At 39.6% G+C, this 17,395-nt stretch overlaps 2 protein-coding genes across 3 annotated transcripts in view; one reads left to right on the forward strand and one right to left on the reverse strand.

The window, feature by feature from the left end:
* LOC126378888 (sorting nexin-7-like) overlaps window positions 1-11,286 on the reverse strand; it is a 106,743-nt gene extending 95,457 nt beyond the window's left edge. For both annotated transcript variants that reach the window (XR_007568152.1, XM_050027381.1), the window contains exons 1-7: window positions 10,948-11,286; window positions 9,123-9,267; window positions 6,304-6,423; window positions 5,641-5,782; window positions 4,346-4,428; window positions 2,724-2,821; window positions 1,259-1,387 (exon numbers count right to left, since the gene is read on the reverse strand). Coding sequence is in view for 1 of the 2 variants with exons in the window: in XM_050027381.1 (XP_049883338.1) it covers window positions 1,259-1,387; window positions 2,724-2,821; window positions 4,346-4,428; window positions 5,641-5,782; window positions 6,304-6,423; window positions 9,123-9,263 (713 nt within the window). In the remaining variant the exon portion in view is untranslated. The remainder of the gene's footprint in view (window positions 1-1,258; window positions 1,388-2,723; window positions 2,822-4,345; window positions 4,429-5,640; window positions 5,783-6,303; window positions 6,424-9,122; window positions 9,268-10,947) is intronic.
* A 287-nt stretch (window positions 11,287-11,573) lies between these two features.
* On the forward strand, window positions 11,574-17,289 carry LOC126378927 (cyclin-dependent kinase 9). The gene is made up of 5 exons (XM_050027457.1): window positions 11,574-12,442; window positions 12,915-13,000; window positions 14,153-14,290; window positions 15,327-15,406; window positions 15,874-17,289. The coding sequence occupies exons 1-5, from the start codon at window positions 11,758-11,760 to the stop codon at window positions 16,091-16,093; spliced, it is 1,209 nt and encodes a 402-aa protein (XP_049883414.1). The 5' UTR covers window positions 11,574-11,757; the 3' UTR covers window positions 16,094-17,289.
* Window positions 17,290-17,395: the final 106 nt, after the last annotated feature.

Consider the following 17,395-nt stretch of genomic DNA (forward strand, 5'->3'; position numbering starts at 1 on the left):
AAGATTTGCCAGGTCCGGTTTTTTACAGAAGCACTGCCCAATACAGCAATATAGCTTAAATAAATAAAATAAAACAAATAAACAAGGGATGAGCAAATAAATAATTTTGTTTTTTTTTATTATTTTGAGACTGAATCTTCGGTGGTCCAGTGTGGCCTCCGTGGTGCAGTGGTTGAGCGTTGGGCAAATACAAATACCGATCACAGAACAGTAATAATAATGTCCATTCTTCTGAATCACAAGTCATGATTGACGAAAAATTGATCATATTGTAACCAAAACCGAACGCTAAGAAAGGCATGGCCATTCGTAGAATCGGAATCAATTCAAAGATGACGATAAGGAGACTGTCAGCTCAAGTGGTGACCCATGGTTCGATCCGAGGTGACCGACGGTTTGAACCGAGATGACCAACTGTTTGAACCGAAGTGACCAACGGTTCGTTCCTAGGTGACTAGCGGTTCGATCCGAGGTGACCAACGGTTTGAACCGAGGTGACCAACGGTTCGAACCGAGGTGACCAGCGATTCGATCCTAGGTGACCAGCGGTACGATCCGAGGTGACAAACGGTCCGAACCGAGGTGACAAACGGTTCGAACCGAGGCGACCCATGGTTCGAACCGAGGTGACCCATGGTTCGATTCGAGGAGACTCATGGTTCGATTCGAGGTGACCCATGGTTCAAACAGAGGTGACCCATGGTTCCATATGAGGTGACCCATGGTTCGAACCGAGGTTTGATCCTATCTAGTCATTTCACGGCGAACGGGGTGCATACGAGCGGTGTCTATATAATTCGGAGAAGTTATTTCTTTATATACAAAAAATAGTACATCAAATTTGTCGCTAGATGCCGTTGCTGACATTTTCTGATGATTAGGTACTTATACGTTTCAAGGCCACAATGCACAATGCTCAAAAGTGACAGCTAACATTTCAAGGTTAGCCCAGCTGACGTCATCTGACCCTGCGTTGCCATTTCGTTAAAAATAAATTACCCATGACCAATGTGTTTATATTAATTTGTAAGGAAATTAACTTTTAGTAAAAGATTAATAAAAGTAATTTTATATATGTGACAAGTAATAGTAATTAAATACATTAGTAATTCACTTAATTTTCAATAATAAAATTTAGGTCCTTGGAATGTTGGAGATACCAATTTAATGGTAACACTTATGTCATCAATGGGCTAGCAATGGCGGCTTGTCATAGGATTTAGCATACCTGGTCTTCTTATACCACGTAAAAACTCACGTCATAAGCTGAGTGCTGAGCTGCGCGGTGCCCTTGTAGAGTTTGGTGGTGAGCGAGCATAGCGTGGTCAGTTTCTGTTGCAGGGATTGGAGGTAGTCGGACGCCGCTGAGAACTCCGGGTCTTTTACTCTGAGGGAAAGAGACAACATATGTATAGTTTATCTGTATTGAGTCGAACCATCACCTACCATAAATACCATGGGGCTTAAAGGAGTCGCCATACATAACGAACGTCTCATCTGCAGTAGGTTTAGGCGGATGAGACGTTCGTTATGTAAAAATTGACGATTCAAAGTGTAACTATAATATATGTTACCTACTGAATAAAGATATTTTTGAATTTGAATAGTGAGATTGATTTTTGATCATCTTAGACTGGCTTCTATTTCTACGTTAGCATTTTATAATTTATCTTTGACCAGGTCAAATACCCAATTGGGTACTTGACTGGGTCAAAATTAAATTACAAAATTCTAATCGAAGCAAGTCTAAGATAAATCATAAATATATCTCATTTTATTTTTCGACTCATTTTCGAATTTTATTCGCGAATTAAGTAACAATGAGTTCGACGTTTGACTGCTTTTATTAATGACGTCACAAGACAGTATTCACATACAAACAACAAAGAAAATTTTCGTTTAGACGTTTCGTAAACAGTATCTCATTTGACTATGTTGTCAAATACCCAATTCTATATATCCGAGTAGGTACTACTACTGAGATACCAGTCATTACATGACCAAACTACGTTATTAACCACAACATTCGCATTTCGCATTAGTCGTTCTGTTAAAGGCCACAGGCCGAGGCCTTTAAGGACTGTCACTGCAAACCATATAGTTTTGGAGCCGATTGTCGTAATTTCTGTGCATTATATTTGCATACTTTTGTAACTTGTATTTTATTATAAGTCTATGGTTTTAAATCATCATCATCAGCCCATTAACGTCCCCACTGCTGGGGCACGGGCCTTCCCTTTGGATGGATAGGGAGATCGGGCCTTAAACCATCACGCGGGTTGGTTAATAACCATCAATCCGCACTGGGTTTTAAATTGTCATGTAAAATTATAAAAGTAAATAAATAAATAAAAATAAATAAAATAAATAAAAATAAATAACTAAAAAAATAAAATTTTGACGAAGCTTCTGCGGATTTGATTATGTATGATTTGAATATGCTTTCCCTTATTTATTTATTTTTTTAATATGAATGTTGGTACTGACGAAGCCTGTGGTGGATTTACATTCTGTTTTTTATTATTATTATTTCTGAATATTTTTTTTCCTTGGGGGAGGCCTATGCCCAGCAGTGGGCGTCATACGGCTGATGATGATGATGATGATGATTTTTTTTCAATAGTTAAAATAAAATAAATAATTTAAAATCCTTCATTTCATTTTATATTCTAATTCATTATCAATTGTTTTGAAAATAAATAAAATAAATAAATAGTACGTACCTTGCACCATTAGTAGTTTGCTTCATGTCCGAACTGTTACCGTATATCGCGCTGCTCAGCCCCCAGAGGTTGAGAGCGCTGTTTTCACTTTTGAAGAGCTGCAACATTATATATATCAAGTTGCTTTTCAAAAAAAAATCAAAGATATCTATTCTTCAAAAATTGGCTTACACATTTAGCGCTTTTTCAAACTCAAAAATTAATTTACATAATGGCCCCGATTCCTGCAGACACCTCCTAATTTTATTTTAAGTTATACCAATCATTTTCTTATCCGCCAAAAAGGAAAGGGACGGATAATTGTCAACAAGTTAATTTTAAAACGAATGAATAACCCGTGCGAATAAAATAGGCATCTCGCTGGTATGTAATTAGTTTGACGTGCTGTCTACTTAACTCTGTCGGGTTATTGGCCGATGTAACATTTTTAGACGGTTGTTTTAGATTTCTGCTTAAAATTTACGTGTATTCCATACATTTTATATGCCTGTCGATTACCCGTCCGTTTCTTTTTCAACGGATAAGAAAATGACAGGTATAACTTAAAATAAAATTAGATGGCGTCTGCAGGAATTAGCACCATTATGTAACTAGCTGTAAAACTATTACCACATCGGAAGCTGTATCGCTGAGGGAAAGACGCGGCCAGAAAACCTCCCAGCTCAGGGCCCTACTCCTACTACCCTTTTCCTTTTTTTTTTAAGTCCAGTTTGTATTACATATAAACTTAAATACAATGGCGTTGCAGTTTCTTGTCATTTCTTCTCCTCAGCTATAACACCTTGCGAAATGTAGATAAAAAAATGTTAAAATGACCTTCAACAAGTTTATCTATGATAATTCATCAACATCTCCTAACATTAACCCGTTTTCAACAGGGTCTACTTACCTAACCTGATGATTTGACAGGTCCGGTTTTTTACAGAAGCGACTGCCTGTCTAGCCTTCCAACCCGCGAAGAGAAAACCAGCCCAATACAGGTTAGGTCACATACCTCCGAAAACGCATTTCTTGGGAATGTGGGTTTTCTCACCGCTGAGCACGGTTAATCATTTATGATCCAAACATGAATTCACAACAAATTCGATAATCATTGGTTTAGGCCTGTACTGCGACAGAGTCCTAAAGTGTGTGGTTATATTGCTAATACCTGTTCTTATTCATCTTGTGATTATGCGAATTAGGATATATAATATAATAATAATAATAATTTATTTATTAAAGACAACACAGATCCATTTATTTGGTAGTACAATTCACTTAACTTATGTTAGTACCTTATAACTAGAGGGGATTTGACAAGCTTTATGAGGTCCAATATCAGAGGGCTGTCACACCTATTAGCGATTGCAGCCAGGATCCCATTGCTACTGACCCGCATTCTGTTCAGCAGGGATGCGGTTTTTTTGCGCCAGACAGCGTCAAAACCATCCACACCCGCCTCCGCGAACATAGCCGACGCGCTGCAGTAGCGAGGCAGCCGCAATAGAGCCCTGAATGCATTATTGTATTGGATACGCAGAGCATTATACGCTTTTTGAGTATATTTGGCCCACAAGCTGGTAGTCTAGTAGATATAGTCGTGAGCTTATAACGTTATGTGAATATATTTATTGCGGTACCTTGTCTAATTCTTCGTCGGGCGTGGTGAGAAACAACTGAAAATCTTCACTGTATGTCAGGATGGGATGCTTCGCCACACGATCTATAAATAATAAAAGGAAATATTTACAAACGATCAAAAGAGGGGAGTGCTGCGTTCCGACTAGTGTCTGTGTGGGGGGATTTAATGTGATTATTGGGGGACTAGTGTCTATGTGGGGGGAACAAGTGTGATATTAGAGGGAACTATGTCTGTGTAGGGGTCTCAGCGTAATGATAAGGGGGACTAGCGTCTGTGTGGGGGGTTTGTAATATGATGTTTGAGGGACAAGTGTCTGTGTGGGGGGATTTAATGTGATGATTGGGGGACTAGTGTCTGTGTGGGGGGAACAAGTGTGATATTGGAGAGAACTATGTCTGTGTAGGGGTCTTAGCGTAATGATAAGGGGGACTAGCGTCTGTGTGGGGGGGTTGTAATGTGATGATTGAGGGACAAGTGTCTGTGTGGGGGGGAAAAGTGTGATATTAGAGGGAACTATGTCTGTGTGGGGGGTCTTAGCGTGATGATAGGGGACTAGTGTCTGTGTTCGGGGAACCTAGCGTGTTGATTGGGGGGACTAGTGTGATGACACTGATGATAAGGGGGATAAGTGTGATTATAGGGGGGGACTAGTGTAAATGTGTGTTTATGTGTGTGTGGGGGGGTGGGGCGGTCTTATTCAAATTCAAATTCAAAAATATCTTTATTCAGTAGGTAACATAGTTACACTTTGAATCGTCAATTTTTACATAACGAACGTCTCATCCGCCTAAAACTACTGCAGCTTCTCACAACCTGTATAGCCGGGGAAAAGAAGCTGCAAGAAAAACCTCTGCACAGGGCCCTAGACGATGCGTGACGACTTAGCGTGATCATAGGGGTGATTAGTGTGTGTGAGGGGAACAAGTGTGATGTTAGGGGGAACTATGGCTGTGTGGGGGCAACCTAGCGTGTTGATTGGTAAATGTGTGTGTGGGGGGGGTCCTACTGTGATGACAGGGGGGCTAATGTGTGGGGTTATAGACTATATCTAGAATAGAATAGAATAGAAATTGTTTATTATAAAAGGACGCCACACACAAAGACAAGACATCACAATTTTTTTTACAAAACAATAACTAAAAGCATAGGAGGATGTTCATTACAATGATCATAAGGCGGTGGTGGACGTCCTGAGATAAAAGGGCCTCACTCAGCACAAGTCGCGGCGTGAACCACGACGCTGGTATTATGGTATTATCTTGCTGGTATTATCTTGTGTTATAGTCAACTCACCGCAGAAGCAGTGCAGCTGCGCACATCTCACGCGCACGAACCCGGGCGAGTACCGGTCCAGTTGCTGCCGAGCCGAGTGGAGAGGTGGGAGGGGGGGTATGGCCAGCAGGGGGTAGCGCTGCGTCAGGCGGGCGTGGAGGGCCTGGTGACACAGACAACATTACACTCCCTCAATGTCGGAGTATCACAACATCTTGCTGAGCTGACGTCCCTTTTTAGCGATAAGGTTTAAATTAGTGATGTGCCGGATCGTTAAAAATGTATATCCGCGGATACGGATCTGAATACGGATATTTAGTGTAAAGATCCGCGGATACGGATCTTTATTTTCTTAAAAAAAAAAAGATTAAAGTTTTAGTTATTTCATTGTTATAAGTGATATTTTATCTTGCTTTCATTATAAAGATCTATCTATCTAAATGTTTGCAATATAAAGGTGGCAAATATTTGATTTTAAGAAATAAAAACAAATATTTGTATGTCGTTTTCATATCTCGGGCGTATGGAGTCCCGGACTTTTGGAAGGCGTGCGTGAGGCCGAAGCCAACACGTAGACAATTTAATCTATTTTTTTATTACTACACTACATTATTATTATTAATAAGAACCCTGTCACCAGGGTTAATGGACACCAGTTAAAGAAGTTAGTAAAAGATGGCAAACCTTGAAGTGGTTGTACCGCCGCCGCACGGCGGGCGGGGAGGCCCAGCGTGCGCACACGCAGCGCACGCGGTACGTCACGAACGTCTCCAGCGTCGACAGCTGCTTCAGTGGCGCGTCCACCTGCAATACAATATAACATAAGCCCACGGCTATATCCCAATTGTCTACTTGACAGTTTTCGGATAAGAATTGTAAAAAAATAATCCCATTTATTAATAATAAGGTCACAATTTTATTATAATAATACAATGGTGCTAATTCCCGTAAACACCATCTAATTTTATTTTAAGTTATACCTGTCCTTTTCTTATCCACGGAAAAGGAAAGGGACGGGTAATCGACAAGCATAAAATTTATGGAACACACGTCAATTTTAAGCACAAATCTAAAACAACCGTCTAAAAATTTTACATCAGTCAATAACCCGACACAGTTAAGTAGACAGCACGTCAAACGGATTGCATACCAGCGACATACCTTTTTGATTCGCCCGAGTTATTCATTCATTTACTCATTCTTCCTAAAATTAAGAGCTGTGAATCATCCGTCCCTTTCCTTTTCGACGGATATGAAAATGACGGATATAACTTAAAATAAAATTTGTATGTTTTTACCTCTAAACCTCCCCCTCCTCTTGAGTTTATACCTGTTAAATAATAAGTAATAAGTAAATACTTATTATTTAAGAGGTATAAAAATAAACTCTAAAAATTTCTCGAAAAAGCTTTATACATACATACATAAACTCACGCCCGTAATCCCTAATGGGGTGGGCAGAGCCACAAGTAATCGAAGACGACTTGCAGCCACTGTTGATACGATGTCGTAAGCTGGATATGATAAACCTTATGGCTTAAAAAGCTTTATATAATAGAAAAAAGACAAATTTTACATCAATTATTTAAAATATCGCGCGAAAACTCAAAAAAATGATTATGTACCCGAGTAATGAGAAAATAGGTAATCAATCAATTAATAAGACTATTATTGATTATGGATTATTGATTTTCGGGTAATTATCATGTTAAAGTTGTACAACGCCATCTATATTGTTTTGTTGAACAAAAATTCGGAATGTACAAACTTTTATTTACACCATAAACAAAACAGTTACAGAACAAAAATATTTGAAAAATATGAAACAAAAATAAAATTAAAACAAATGTTTGCTGAAAATCGAACAGACGACTTCTTTGCCATGATAAGGAAAAAGACCTCATCCATTCTAACAAGAATGTGGGACAGTCCCAACAGCATCCTACAGATGGTTGCTGCTAGGTATGACTCGCCTGCACTGAAACACTTCATGAGGGTTTTAGTGAGGCAGTCGTGATTGATTGTATATAGGCCAATATAGTTTAATAAGGTTATTGTACTACTAACATAGTTGTAAGTTTTATTTCTGTAACTAATAAGTGGGCCTACGTTGCCTAATTATGGTAAATACAAATAAAATAAATAAATAAACAGAACTCAAAATAAAATAAATTATGTACAATTAACACTTAAACTAAATAAACTATATTAATTAAAAAGCCCGCCTCGAACCTCCGCCTCGCCTCGTATTCGGAATTGTTTTGATTTTAATGATGGGCAGGTAATCTACCAGTCTGTTTACCTCAACACTACATAGTATAAAACAAAGTCGATTTTTCTGACCCTATATCCCTATGTACGCTTAAATCTTTAAAACTACACAGCGGATTTCGATGCGGTTTTTTTTTAATACATAGAGTGATTCAAGAGGAAGGTTTATATGTATAAGAACATCCATTAAATAGTGGAGAAACACTTTTATTTTTGAAGTTTTTAATGTGATGTCGTTAATAATTTCATTTTTTCGTCAGCACTGCACCCGAGCGAAGTCGCTAGTATAACATATAACACAGTAGTGAATCACCACTGTAATTATCAATAATGATATCCTATGCAACAGGGATAATTGTATGTTATATTGCACATACACAATGTTATCATGAATCTGAGAGTTTCAATTTCAATTTCAAAGCCTTTATTTAACTAAACACAAGACAGGTTTACAATGATAAAATAACTGAATATAACTTAAGTACTAACAGTCCCCTGTGTAGTGCGTCGTTTCGACACAAAAGCCTCCTCTAGCGATTTCCATGTATCTCTATTTCTTCCTCTTCTTAGCCATAGTGGGCCCGCTATTTTCTTCAGATCGTCTGACCATCTTTGCATCTGTCGGCCTCTTTTCCTTTTGGCGTTGTTTCGTGGGGTCCAGTTTGTGATAAGATTGGTCCACTTTATTGTTTTTTCTCTTAACATGTGTCCGGTCCGTCTGAGAGTACTGTGTTGTAAATAAAAACCACGCAAGCGCTTTTTGAAAAATAATCGATGGCTTTCCTTCATCGCTGAGCACGTGATAATAATTTATGATCCAAACATGAATTCGAAAACAAATTCGTTTAGGCCTGTGCCGGATTCGAACCTGCGACCTCGAAGTGAGAGGCAAGCGTTCTGCCAACTATGTTACCACGGCTCCATGGGCACAGTCCGGCTCCAAACGGCACTACCTATCCCAATAACTGGTAATTACGTATTCAATATTCTTTATCTGCATACTATGATGGTGTACGGTCACGAGCATTAATATGTATACACTTTGGTACCATGTCACATTAACTTTTTTGACAAATTAAACTGTAAGTCTCACTAAATGTCAAATATGTTAGTGCGACAGAGTCCCAAAGTGGATACATTATATTGCTCATGACTGTACAAGTTTGTAAGTTACATATGAGTTTCACATCACAGACCCTTTCGGGCACAACAGAATAGAAGTTTATTTGTACCTTGACAGCAATATCATATCCATGCTCCATGATAAGTGGAGCCCCCTCCTGGACGTCGTCGGCGACAGACGGCGCCTCCGTGTCCTCCGCATCAGCGTCATTGAGGTCCAGCACTGCGGAGCTGCCACTCACACTTGCCATTATGCTGGAGTTAATAAAAGACAGTTATTTTTTAAATTCTGGCAGGTATACTTGGAGAAAGTTCTGTTTCTCTCTGGATCCCGACGACCCTATTACTCTAGCCATAGAGGCAGCCAATCATCTCGCGACACCAAAGGTTTAAAAGGTTTATAGGAAGATGTTTCTCTAGACAAAAGGTCATCATCGTCAATTTAAGAGCCACGCTCTTGTCTGTGTAGCATTTAAAATACAAAAACACAAAAGGACAAAACAAAAGACAAAAGGTACAAGGCACTAAATCCCAATTGGGGTAGTTTGGGTTTAAGTAGCAATCTCTTCCAGGCAACCTAGATGCTTGGTGATGAAACAAGAAACATTTATTGAGAAGCATTATTAGCATTTTGTGTGTGTGTGAGAGAGAGAGTGTGTGTGTGTGTGTGTGTGTGTGTGTGAGTCTGTGTGTGTGTGTGCTGTGTGTGTGTGTGTGTGTGTGCTGTGTGTGTGTGTGTGCTGTGTGTGTGTGTGTGCGCTGTGTGTGTGTGTGTGTGTGTGTGTGTGTGCTTCGTGTGTGTGTGTGTGTGTGTGTGTGTGTGTGTGTGTGTGTGTGTGTGTTGTCCTTTGTACAACAAACTATTAAATAAAGTTGCACTGTGCATTGTTATTGTTATATAACAACCTAACAAAGCATCACACCTGTACCCTCAAAGGGGTAGGCAGTGGTGTAACATAGCACAGACACACACAGCTATGTTTGTATTGTAATTAAGAATAAAATTAATTAATTAAGTAAATATTAATGTGTGTATATTTTAATGTTATAAATGTATATATATGTGTGTCATAGGTTTTACCTTTTGTTTTTTTTTTTGTCCTGGCTATATCTGCAATCAGTATCTTTTTTTTCTGTTTATTATGAGCAGATTTGTTATAAGTAGATTTTACCTAAATAAAGTTTTTTATTATTATTTATTATTATTATTAAAGGACAATGACCATAACTGTATGAGACCCCTTCCAATAGATACTTGTGTGTAAGTAGTTTCATTAGTGTCTATATAAAGACTACCAATTAGTTTTAGCTTCAAAATCCATGGGGATTAGAAATAAAAAAAAAAGAGATTTGTCAAACATCAACTTATTTCTTTCTTACTGTTCACTTTTTTATATCTTAAGTGCAGTTTCCACTAACACAGTTGGCTCGACCATTATAGACGGCGATACAGTTCACCACATATTTACCTACTCCTCTGACCACCACAATTAGGATATAGTTATGAGTTTATGTTATGTTACATTTACGTATAAATTCTTTTTTTCAATTACAATACAATATGAGGACTTTGCCTAATAAATCTGACAAAATAAATATGAAAAGAAGGCTTGTTCCTAACAAGGGATTCCTTCCAGCTGACCTTTCTTTCACCATTTACAGTTAAAATTTAATAACAAATATAAATTTTACATCTTATAATAAAATAAAGAATGGGAAAAAAGGGAGATTGGAGGAAATTCAGTTTGTGGAAATAAGTATAGTAAATTGTATTGTAAATTTAAAATTACTCAACATATTAATGGACAAAGAGAAAAGTTAGGGTTTGTAATGTACAAAGAAGTTGAAATATAAAAATTATTTATGTATATAAAAAGCCACTATCACCACTATGTACTTTTCAAAAAAGTTACTATAATAATTCATTATATTCACCTGAACTTTCTCTCCTGGGAACAGACAAAGAAATGTGGGCGTCACTGCTCTGCCGTCAGGTTTACAAAACAAACAACATTATCTCCGCGATAATACGGAAATAAATCACTCAAACTACTATTTATTTGCAAAATTATTGGCCTAAATACAAGAAAATTGGATCGATATTTTTGCATGGTCAACACGCATGTTTTATAAACTAAAGAACATGTCACAGAAAAGGAAATGACTAATTAACTCAATTAGTATAATTACATTAACGTTTTGACGGCAAAAAGCTAGGCTTTTATGTGTTATTTGCCATAAATGAAATTGTTGTAACGTAGACTGATGACAGCTTTTTTCGTTCCGTTTCTCAAAATGTATTTTCATTACCATAACCTATTTTCAAAATTTCCTGCAGGCGCTGCAACAACATACGTAAAATGGAATTATATCGATTATGATCGTTATGATGGCAGGTGGTACATCACTAGCGATGTGCTTTTATTGCATAAGTTTTGCTAAATACGAAATGAGAACAGCGAAACCCGTATACGATAACGATGTATCTCTCATCTTTTATAGTTCAATCGCTTGTGTCAAAAATCTTGGTTTACAAACATTCTCTTGTTGGTGGCTGACTGACACATGACTCATGTCATTTGAAAAAAAGTCTCGTGTTGATTGTTTCATATTGTCGTGTTATTTTTCTCTGTGAATGTACGGATAGTTCGGAAAATCGAATGCAAATAATTGCTAAAGCCCCACATGTGAAAAACGTGATTATTTTGTGAAGGTTTCTAAATAAACGCCAAGATTACGGCCAAAATGCAGGGCGTGAGCGCACCTCGTGAGGGTGCTCCGCCGATCATTAGCACAAGTTCTACGATCCTAAACATGCGTGAAAAAGAGAAATACATTGAAGATTTCGACTTCCCCTTCTGCGATGAGTCTTCCAAATACGAGAAAGTTGCTAAAATCGGCCAGGGGACCTTTGGAGAAGTGTTCAAAGCCCGAGCAAGGAACAGTAGCAAGAAATTTGTAGCAATGAAAAAGGTCTTGATGGACAATGAAAAGGAGGGCTTCCCCATCACGGCACTGCGAGAAATAAAGATTCTACAGCTTCTAAAACACGAAAACGTGGTGAATTTGATAGAAATATGCAGGACAAAAGCTACAAGTCACAATAAATATAGATCAACCTTCTATCTAGTATTTGATTTTTGCGAGCACGATTTAGCCGGCCTACTTTCAAATGTGAACGTGAAATTCAGTTTAGGAGAGATAAAAAAAGTCATGCAGCAGTTGTTAAACGGTCTCTACTACATTCATAGTAATAAAATCCTGCACAGAGACATGAAAGCGGCCAACGTTTTGATAACGAAGAATGGTGTTCTCAAATTGGCAGACTTCGGCCTGGCTAGAGCGTTCAGTGTGGCGAAACAGGGACAAGTGAACAAATACACGAATCGGGTTGTTACGTTGTGGTACAGGCCGCCAGAGTTGTTATTAGGTGAGTAATGAAAATTTCTTTTGCTTTTTTTCTGAAGTGGCAGAATGGGAGAGAGGCCTTTGCCTGCAGTGATATGGTGTAGGCTTGGAATAGTAATAAAGTGGGTTGTGAGGTGGATTACCAACCTCATCGACCCTGGTGTCAGGGTTACTATAGCCGCCAAAGGCCACTGACATGGCTCATGTAACGACTACTTACTTCCATCAGTAATTAGTAACCAGGACCAATGGCTTAACATGCCTTCTGAAGCACAGATCATCTTACTTTCGGACAATCAGATGATCAGCCTGTAATGTCCTAACCAAACTAGGGATCACAAAGTAATTTTTGTGATATTTCCCCACCAGGATTCAAACCGGGACCTCCGGATCGTGAGCTTAACACTCTACCACTGGACCACAAAGGCCGTTATAAAGAGATAATAAGCGTAGTCTCCAGCGTCATGCTCTTATTATGAATTAACATTTTTCAGGTGACCGTAACTATGGGCCTCCGGTGGACATGTGGGGTGCCGGTTGTATCATGGCTGAGATGTGGACACGGTCTCCTATCATGCAGGTACGTGACAAGAGACCATAAAGTGTGCCTTCCAGGGAACCAAGTCTATTTACCCAGCGTCATGCCAGCCTCATAGATGCTTTCATGTACCTATCCCTTAGGCAAAATTCAAAAATATTTTTATTCAATAGGTAACATCTTTATTCAGTAGGTAACATACTTACACTTTGAAACATCAATTTTTATGTCTCATCTGCCTAAAACTACTGCAGCTTCACACTACCTGAATGAATCACAGAATTTCATAATTTATCTTTGCCCTAAGAAACTACCCAATTAGCCTAACACAAGAGAAACAAATGGTTGAGCTTAATACAGAAACTAAACTCACTAAAGAAAACTTACTTATTAAAGAAAAAACAAAGTGCATTCACTCCTTTATTCTCGTAAGGACATGTTCTCAAAACGACTAGCATTGTGTACACTGAATTATATAGTCTAAAATCACTTTGTGAGACTGTCCTTTGTTAGGTTAGGACATTACAAGGAGAATCACCTGGTCTGATAAAGAAACCGATTCCATACTTTGGAAGGCACGTTAAGCTGAACTTGGGCTACTATCCCAAATGCCTCCACCAACCCGCAGTGGAGCACCGTGGTGGAGCTCTGGTTGATCTGAGGAGAGGCTGTTTATGTTATGTTATAAAAAAATATATATTATTTCGGGTAACTTGGACCCAGGATGTTAGTAACAATGATTTCTTACTCACTAATATTAGTTCAATTCAAATTCAAAAATATCTTTATTCAGTCGGTAACATAGTTACACTTTGAATCGTCAATTTTTACATAACGAACGTCTCATCCGCCTAAAACTACTGCAGCTCACAACCTGTATAGCCGGTTAGTATTACAATAGATACACAATACACACACATACACAATAAAAATAAGACATTTATTTAATGCTCCTGTACAAGTGACTCATGGAGCAATGAGTCATGTACGGACAGTCCAGCCTACTTACAATAATACTGAGGATACTGTTGGGGCTGGCGATCCTACGAGTCAGTGATGTGCATCGTTTACGCATTGTGGTGTAGCAGTCGACCCGCGCCTCAGCGAACATCCCTGACGCGCTGGAACGCCGCGGGAGCCCCATCAGCACCCTGAACGCGTACGCGTATTAAACTTCCCTCTAACTCACTCCAGGGTCCAACGGAGCAGCAGCAACTGATTCTGATCTCGCAGCTGTGTGGCTCGTGCACTCCCGACGTGTGGCCAGGGGTGGAGCACCTCGACCTGTACACTAAGATGGAGCTGCCCAAAGGACAGAAGAGGAAGGTCAAGGTCAGTGTTAACAGCAGCGATGCGCCGTACACGGGAAAGTTCCCAAAGTGGGTATAGGCCGCCTATTGTACGGTCACGAGCATTAATAAATGTATACACTTTGGTACCATGTCACATTAAATTTTTTGACAAATTGAACTGTAAGTCTCACTAAATGTCAAATATGTTAGTGCGACAGAGTCCTAATGTGGGTACATTATATTGCTCATGACTGTACTTATGTTTTTATTCGTATGTTTATGTCCTCTGTATATGTCGTTGTGCAATAAAGTATTATTGATTGATTGATTGAATATTCCCGTTGTAAAAAAACTTTAATAGCAAGGACACTGGCCGCTTTTCCTTTTCAACTTGTTCTTTCTTGTACTCAGGTCTTATCTGCCTAAAAGTTATTTCCTCTCAGACGACGCCCTGAGCCGAGGTTCGCGCCCAACTGGGCACCCTCAGGCCTGTTGTCTTAAACGTTGTACCGGGTGAAAGCCTTCAGCGCTCCCCATTTGTCCGGCCAAGTAGTTAATGCCATCTACAATAAGTCACGTCAAAAAAAAAATGCCTAAAGGTTAGGTTATAAAGTGCTTTATACATAAGTTTTTTTTTTTTTTTTTTGATGATTTGATCATCATTAAACGCTCTAAACTATGAGGCTGGCATAACCACCAAGAGTGGCTCAAGCCTCGACAAAAATTAGATTTAAAAAAAATAAAAAAAAAAAAAAAAAAAACATAAGTTTTGCGCCAACAGCCTCCGTGGTCTAGTGTTCTAGGTTCGATTCCCGAAGGGGACATTGTCGAAATCACTTTGTGAGACTGCCCTTTGTTTGGCAATGACATTGCAGGCTTGAATCACATGATTGTCTGAAAAAGTAAAATGATTCCGTGCTTCAGAAGGCATGCTAAGCTGTTGGTTCCGGTTCCTACTTACAGATGTAAGTGAGTAATCGTTACATGAGCCATGTCAGGGGCCTTTGGTGGCTCAGTAATAACCCTGACTCCAGGGTTGATAGAAGAGTACCAATGTTTATGTTATTTATTTTCAGGAAAGGCTAAAACCTTACGTGAAGGATCCCTATGGCTGTGATCTGCTGGATAAGCTGCTGCAATTAGACCCGGCTAAGAGGTGAGAGGTCTTACTCTCTTGTACGGTCACGAGCATTAATATGTATACACTTTGATACCATGTCACATTAACTTTTTTGACAAATTGAACTGTAAGTCTCATCATCACCAGCCCATTAACGTCCCCACAGCTGGGGCACGGGTCTTCCCTATGGATGGATAGGGAGATCGGGCCTTAAACCACCACGCGGGCCCAGTGCTACAGGAGTAGTACGTAGCGAGCGAGCGTAGCAGCACTACGCAGTGAGCGTACGTAGGAGTCCTAGTATGGCTTTGAAATAGACTACTCTGGGCGCCATCCCACTTGCGTCAGAGTACTGCGGGGCGGAAGGCAAGAGGGAAACCACGGCCCTATTTTTCCCTAAAAAAGTAGCGTGGAAAATGCTGCACCGACAAGAGCGTGTCTCTTAAATTGATGATGATGAAAGATATTGTTGAGCTTGAAATTGATAGGCGTATTCCTTGCAGATACGACGCGGACACTGCGCTGAACCACGACTTTTTCTGGACTGATCCGATGCCCTGCGACCTGGCCAACATGCTGGCCCAGCACTCGCAGAGCATGTTCGAGTATCTGGCGCCGCCGCGCCGCCCCGGGCACCTTCGTCACCACCACCACGTGGCCGGCCAGCCGCCGAAGCCCAGCCAGCCCCTACAGGACTCCACCTACCAGGACCGCGTCTTCTAACCGGCGGAGCCCTTAGGGTAGTCCACCAGCGGGGCCAACACACCCTGGACACTTCATACAAAACTCGTTCTACACAGACACTACACATTGAAGTTATCGTACGGTCACGACCATTAATATGTATACACTTTGGTACCATGTCACATTAACTTTTTTGACAAATTGAACTGTAAGTCTCGCTAAATGTCAAATATGTTAGTGCGACAGAGTCCTAAAGTGGGTACATTATATTGCTCATGACTGTACACGCGCATCTGTGTGTGACGACTGCCATACGATTAAAGACAGTAAGACCGAGGGGGTGAGGTAAACCTAGCTCAGCCGCTGGTGGGGGGGCGGAGAGTCGCCGTTCTATACGTAGTATTATTCGTTCTACGCTTTTGTATTAACACGGAATAGAAGAGGTTGGAAAGGCCCTAACGCGCATTTTGTATGAGAACCGCTGTCGTCGGTTCAACCCCACTCTCTTTTACAACTCCTGCAAACAGATAACTACGATAGCTCTACTGCTTCTCAAATTCCACAGCCACTTTACCGGCGATGTATATTTTATGTTTTAGGCTGCAATTTTATCATTACTTTTCGTAAAATACTGCATACGAAAGCATTTTTTTGATAAATAGCCGTTTATACTAAGGTTTTTAGCTTTCCTGTGATAAGGAGGAATCTCCTTGCGTGATAGCCGATATTAGATTTTCTGCCCTGCAAGTTATAACGCACAAGACGACCTTATAATATACTATCGCGGAGCTCCGTGCGTCGTGAAGTTTGCGGGCGAGTGGAGTGCAAAGTTGAAGTATGAACTGTTTGCTCATACTTGTATGGCAGGCGTTTCGCGCTCACTTGGCCCTTCCAACGTCTTTCTTCTATTCCGTGGTGAAAAAAAAAAAAAAAAAAAAAAAAACACCCGCTCGCTAGCTACGTTTAAGTGCGATGTAATAGGGGGCAAGCCTATTGCCATTAACCGGGCACAAATATAACATAACATCTCGACTGTATTTCCAAAGGGGTAGGCAGAGTTGTATAGTACACCCAATCCTCGCGAGCTATGTAATTATGATATGTAAGTGGTTTAAAACTTAAGACTTGTTAAAGTGAATGTTTCATCCTATAGTTAGTGTGTTATTAAAGGTAGTATTATAAAAAAAAAAATTGTAAATTATAAAAAAATATATATAGTTTTATACGAAGCAAAATGTGTTTCATTTTGTATCCTTTATCAACTATTTAAATTCGTCTTGTATCGTGTGGGTTGTGAGGTGGATTACCGACCTCACCAACCAGGCTTTAAAATTTACTACA

The sequence above is a fragment of the Pectinophora gossypiella genome, chromosome 27, assembly GCF_024362695.1.
Source record: "Pectinophora gossypiella chromosome 27, ilPecGoss1.1, whole genome shotgun sequence".
Taxonomy (NCBI): Eukaryota; Metazoa; Arthropoda; class Insecta; order Lepidoptera; family Gelechiidae; genus Pectinophora; species Pectinophora gossypiella.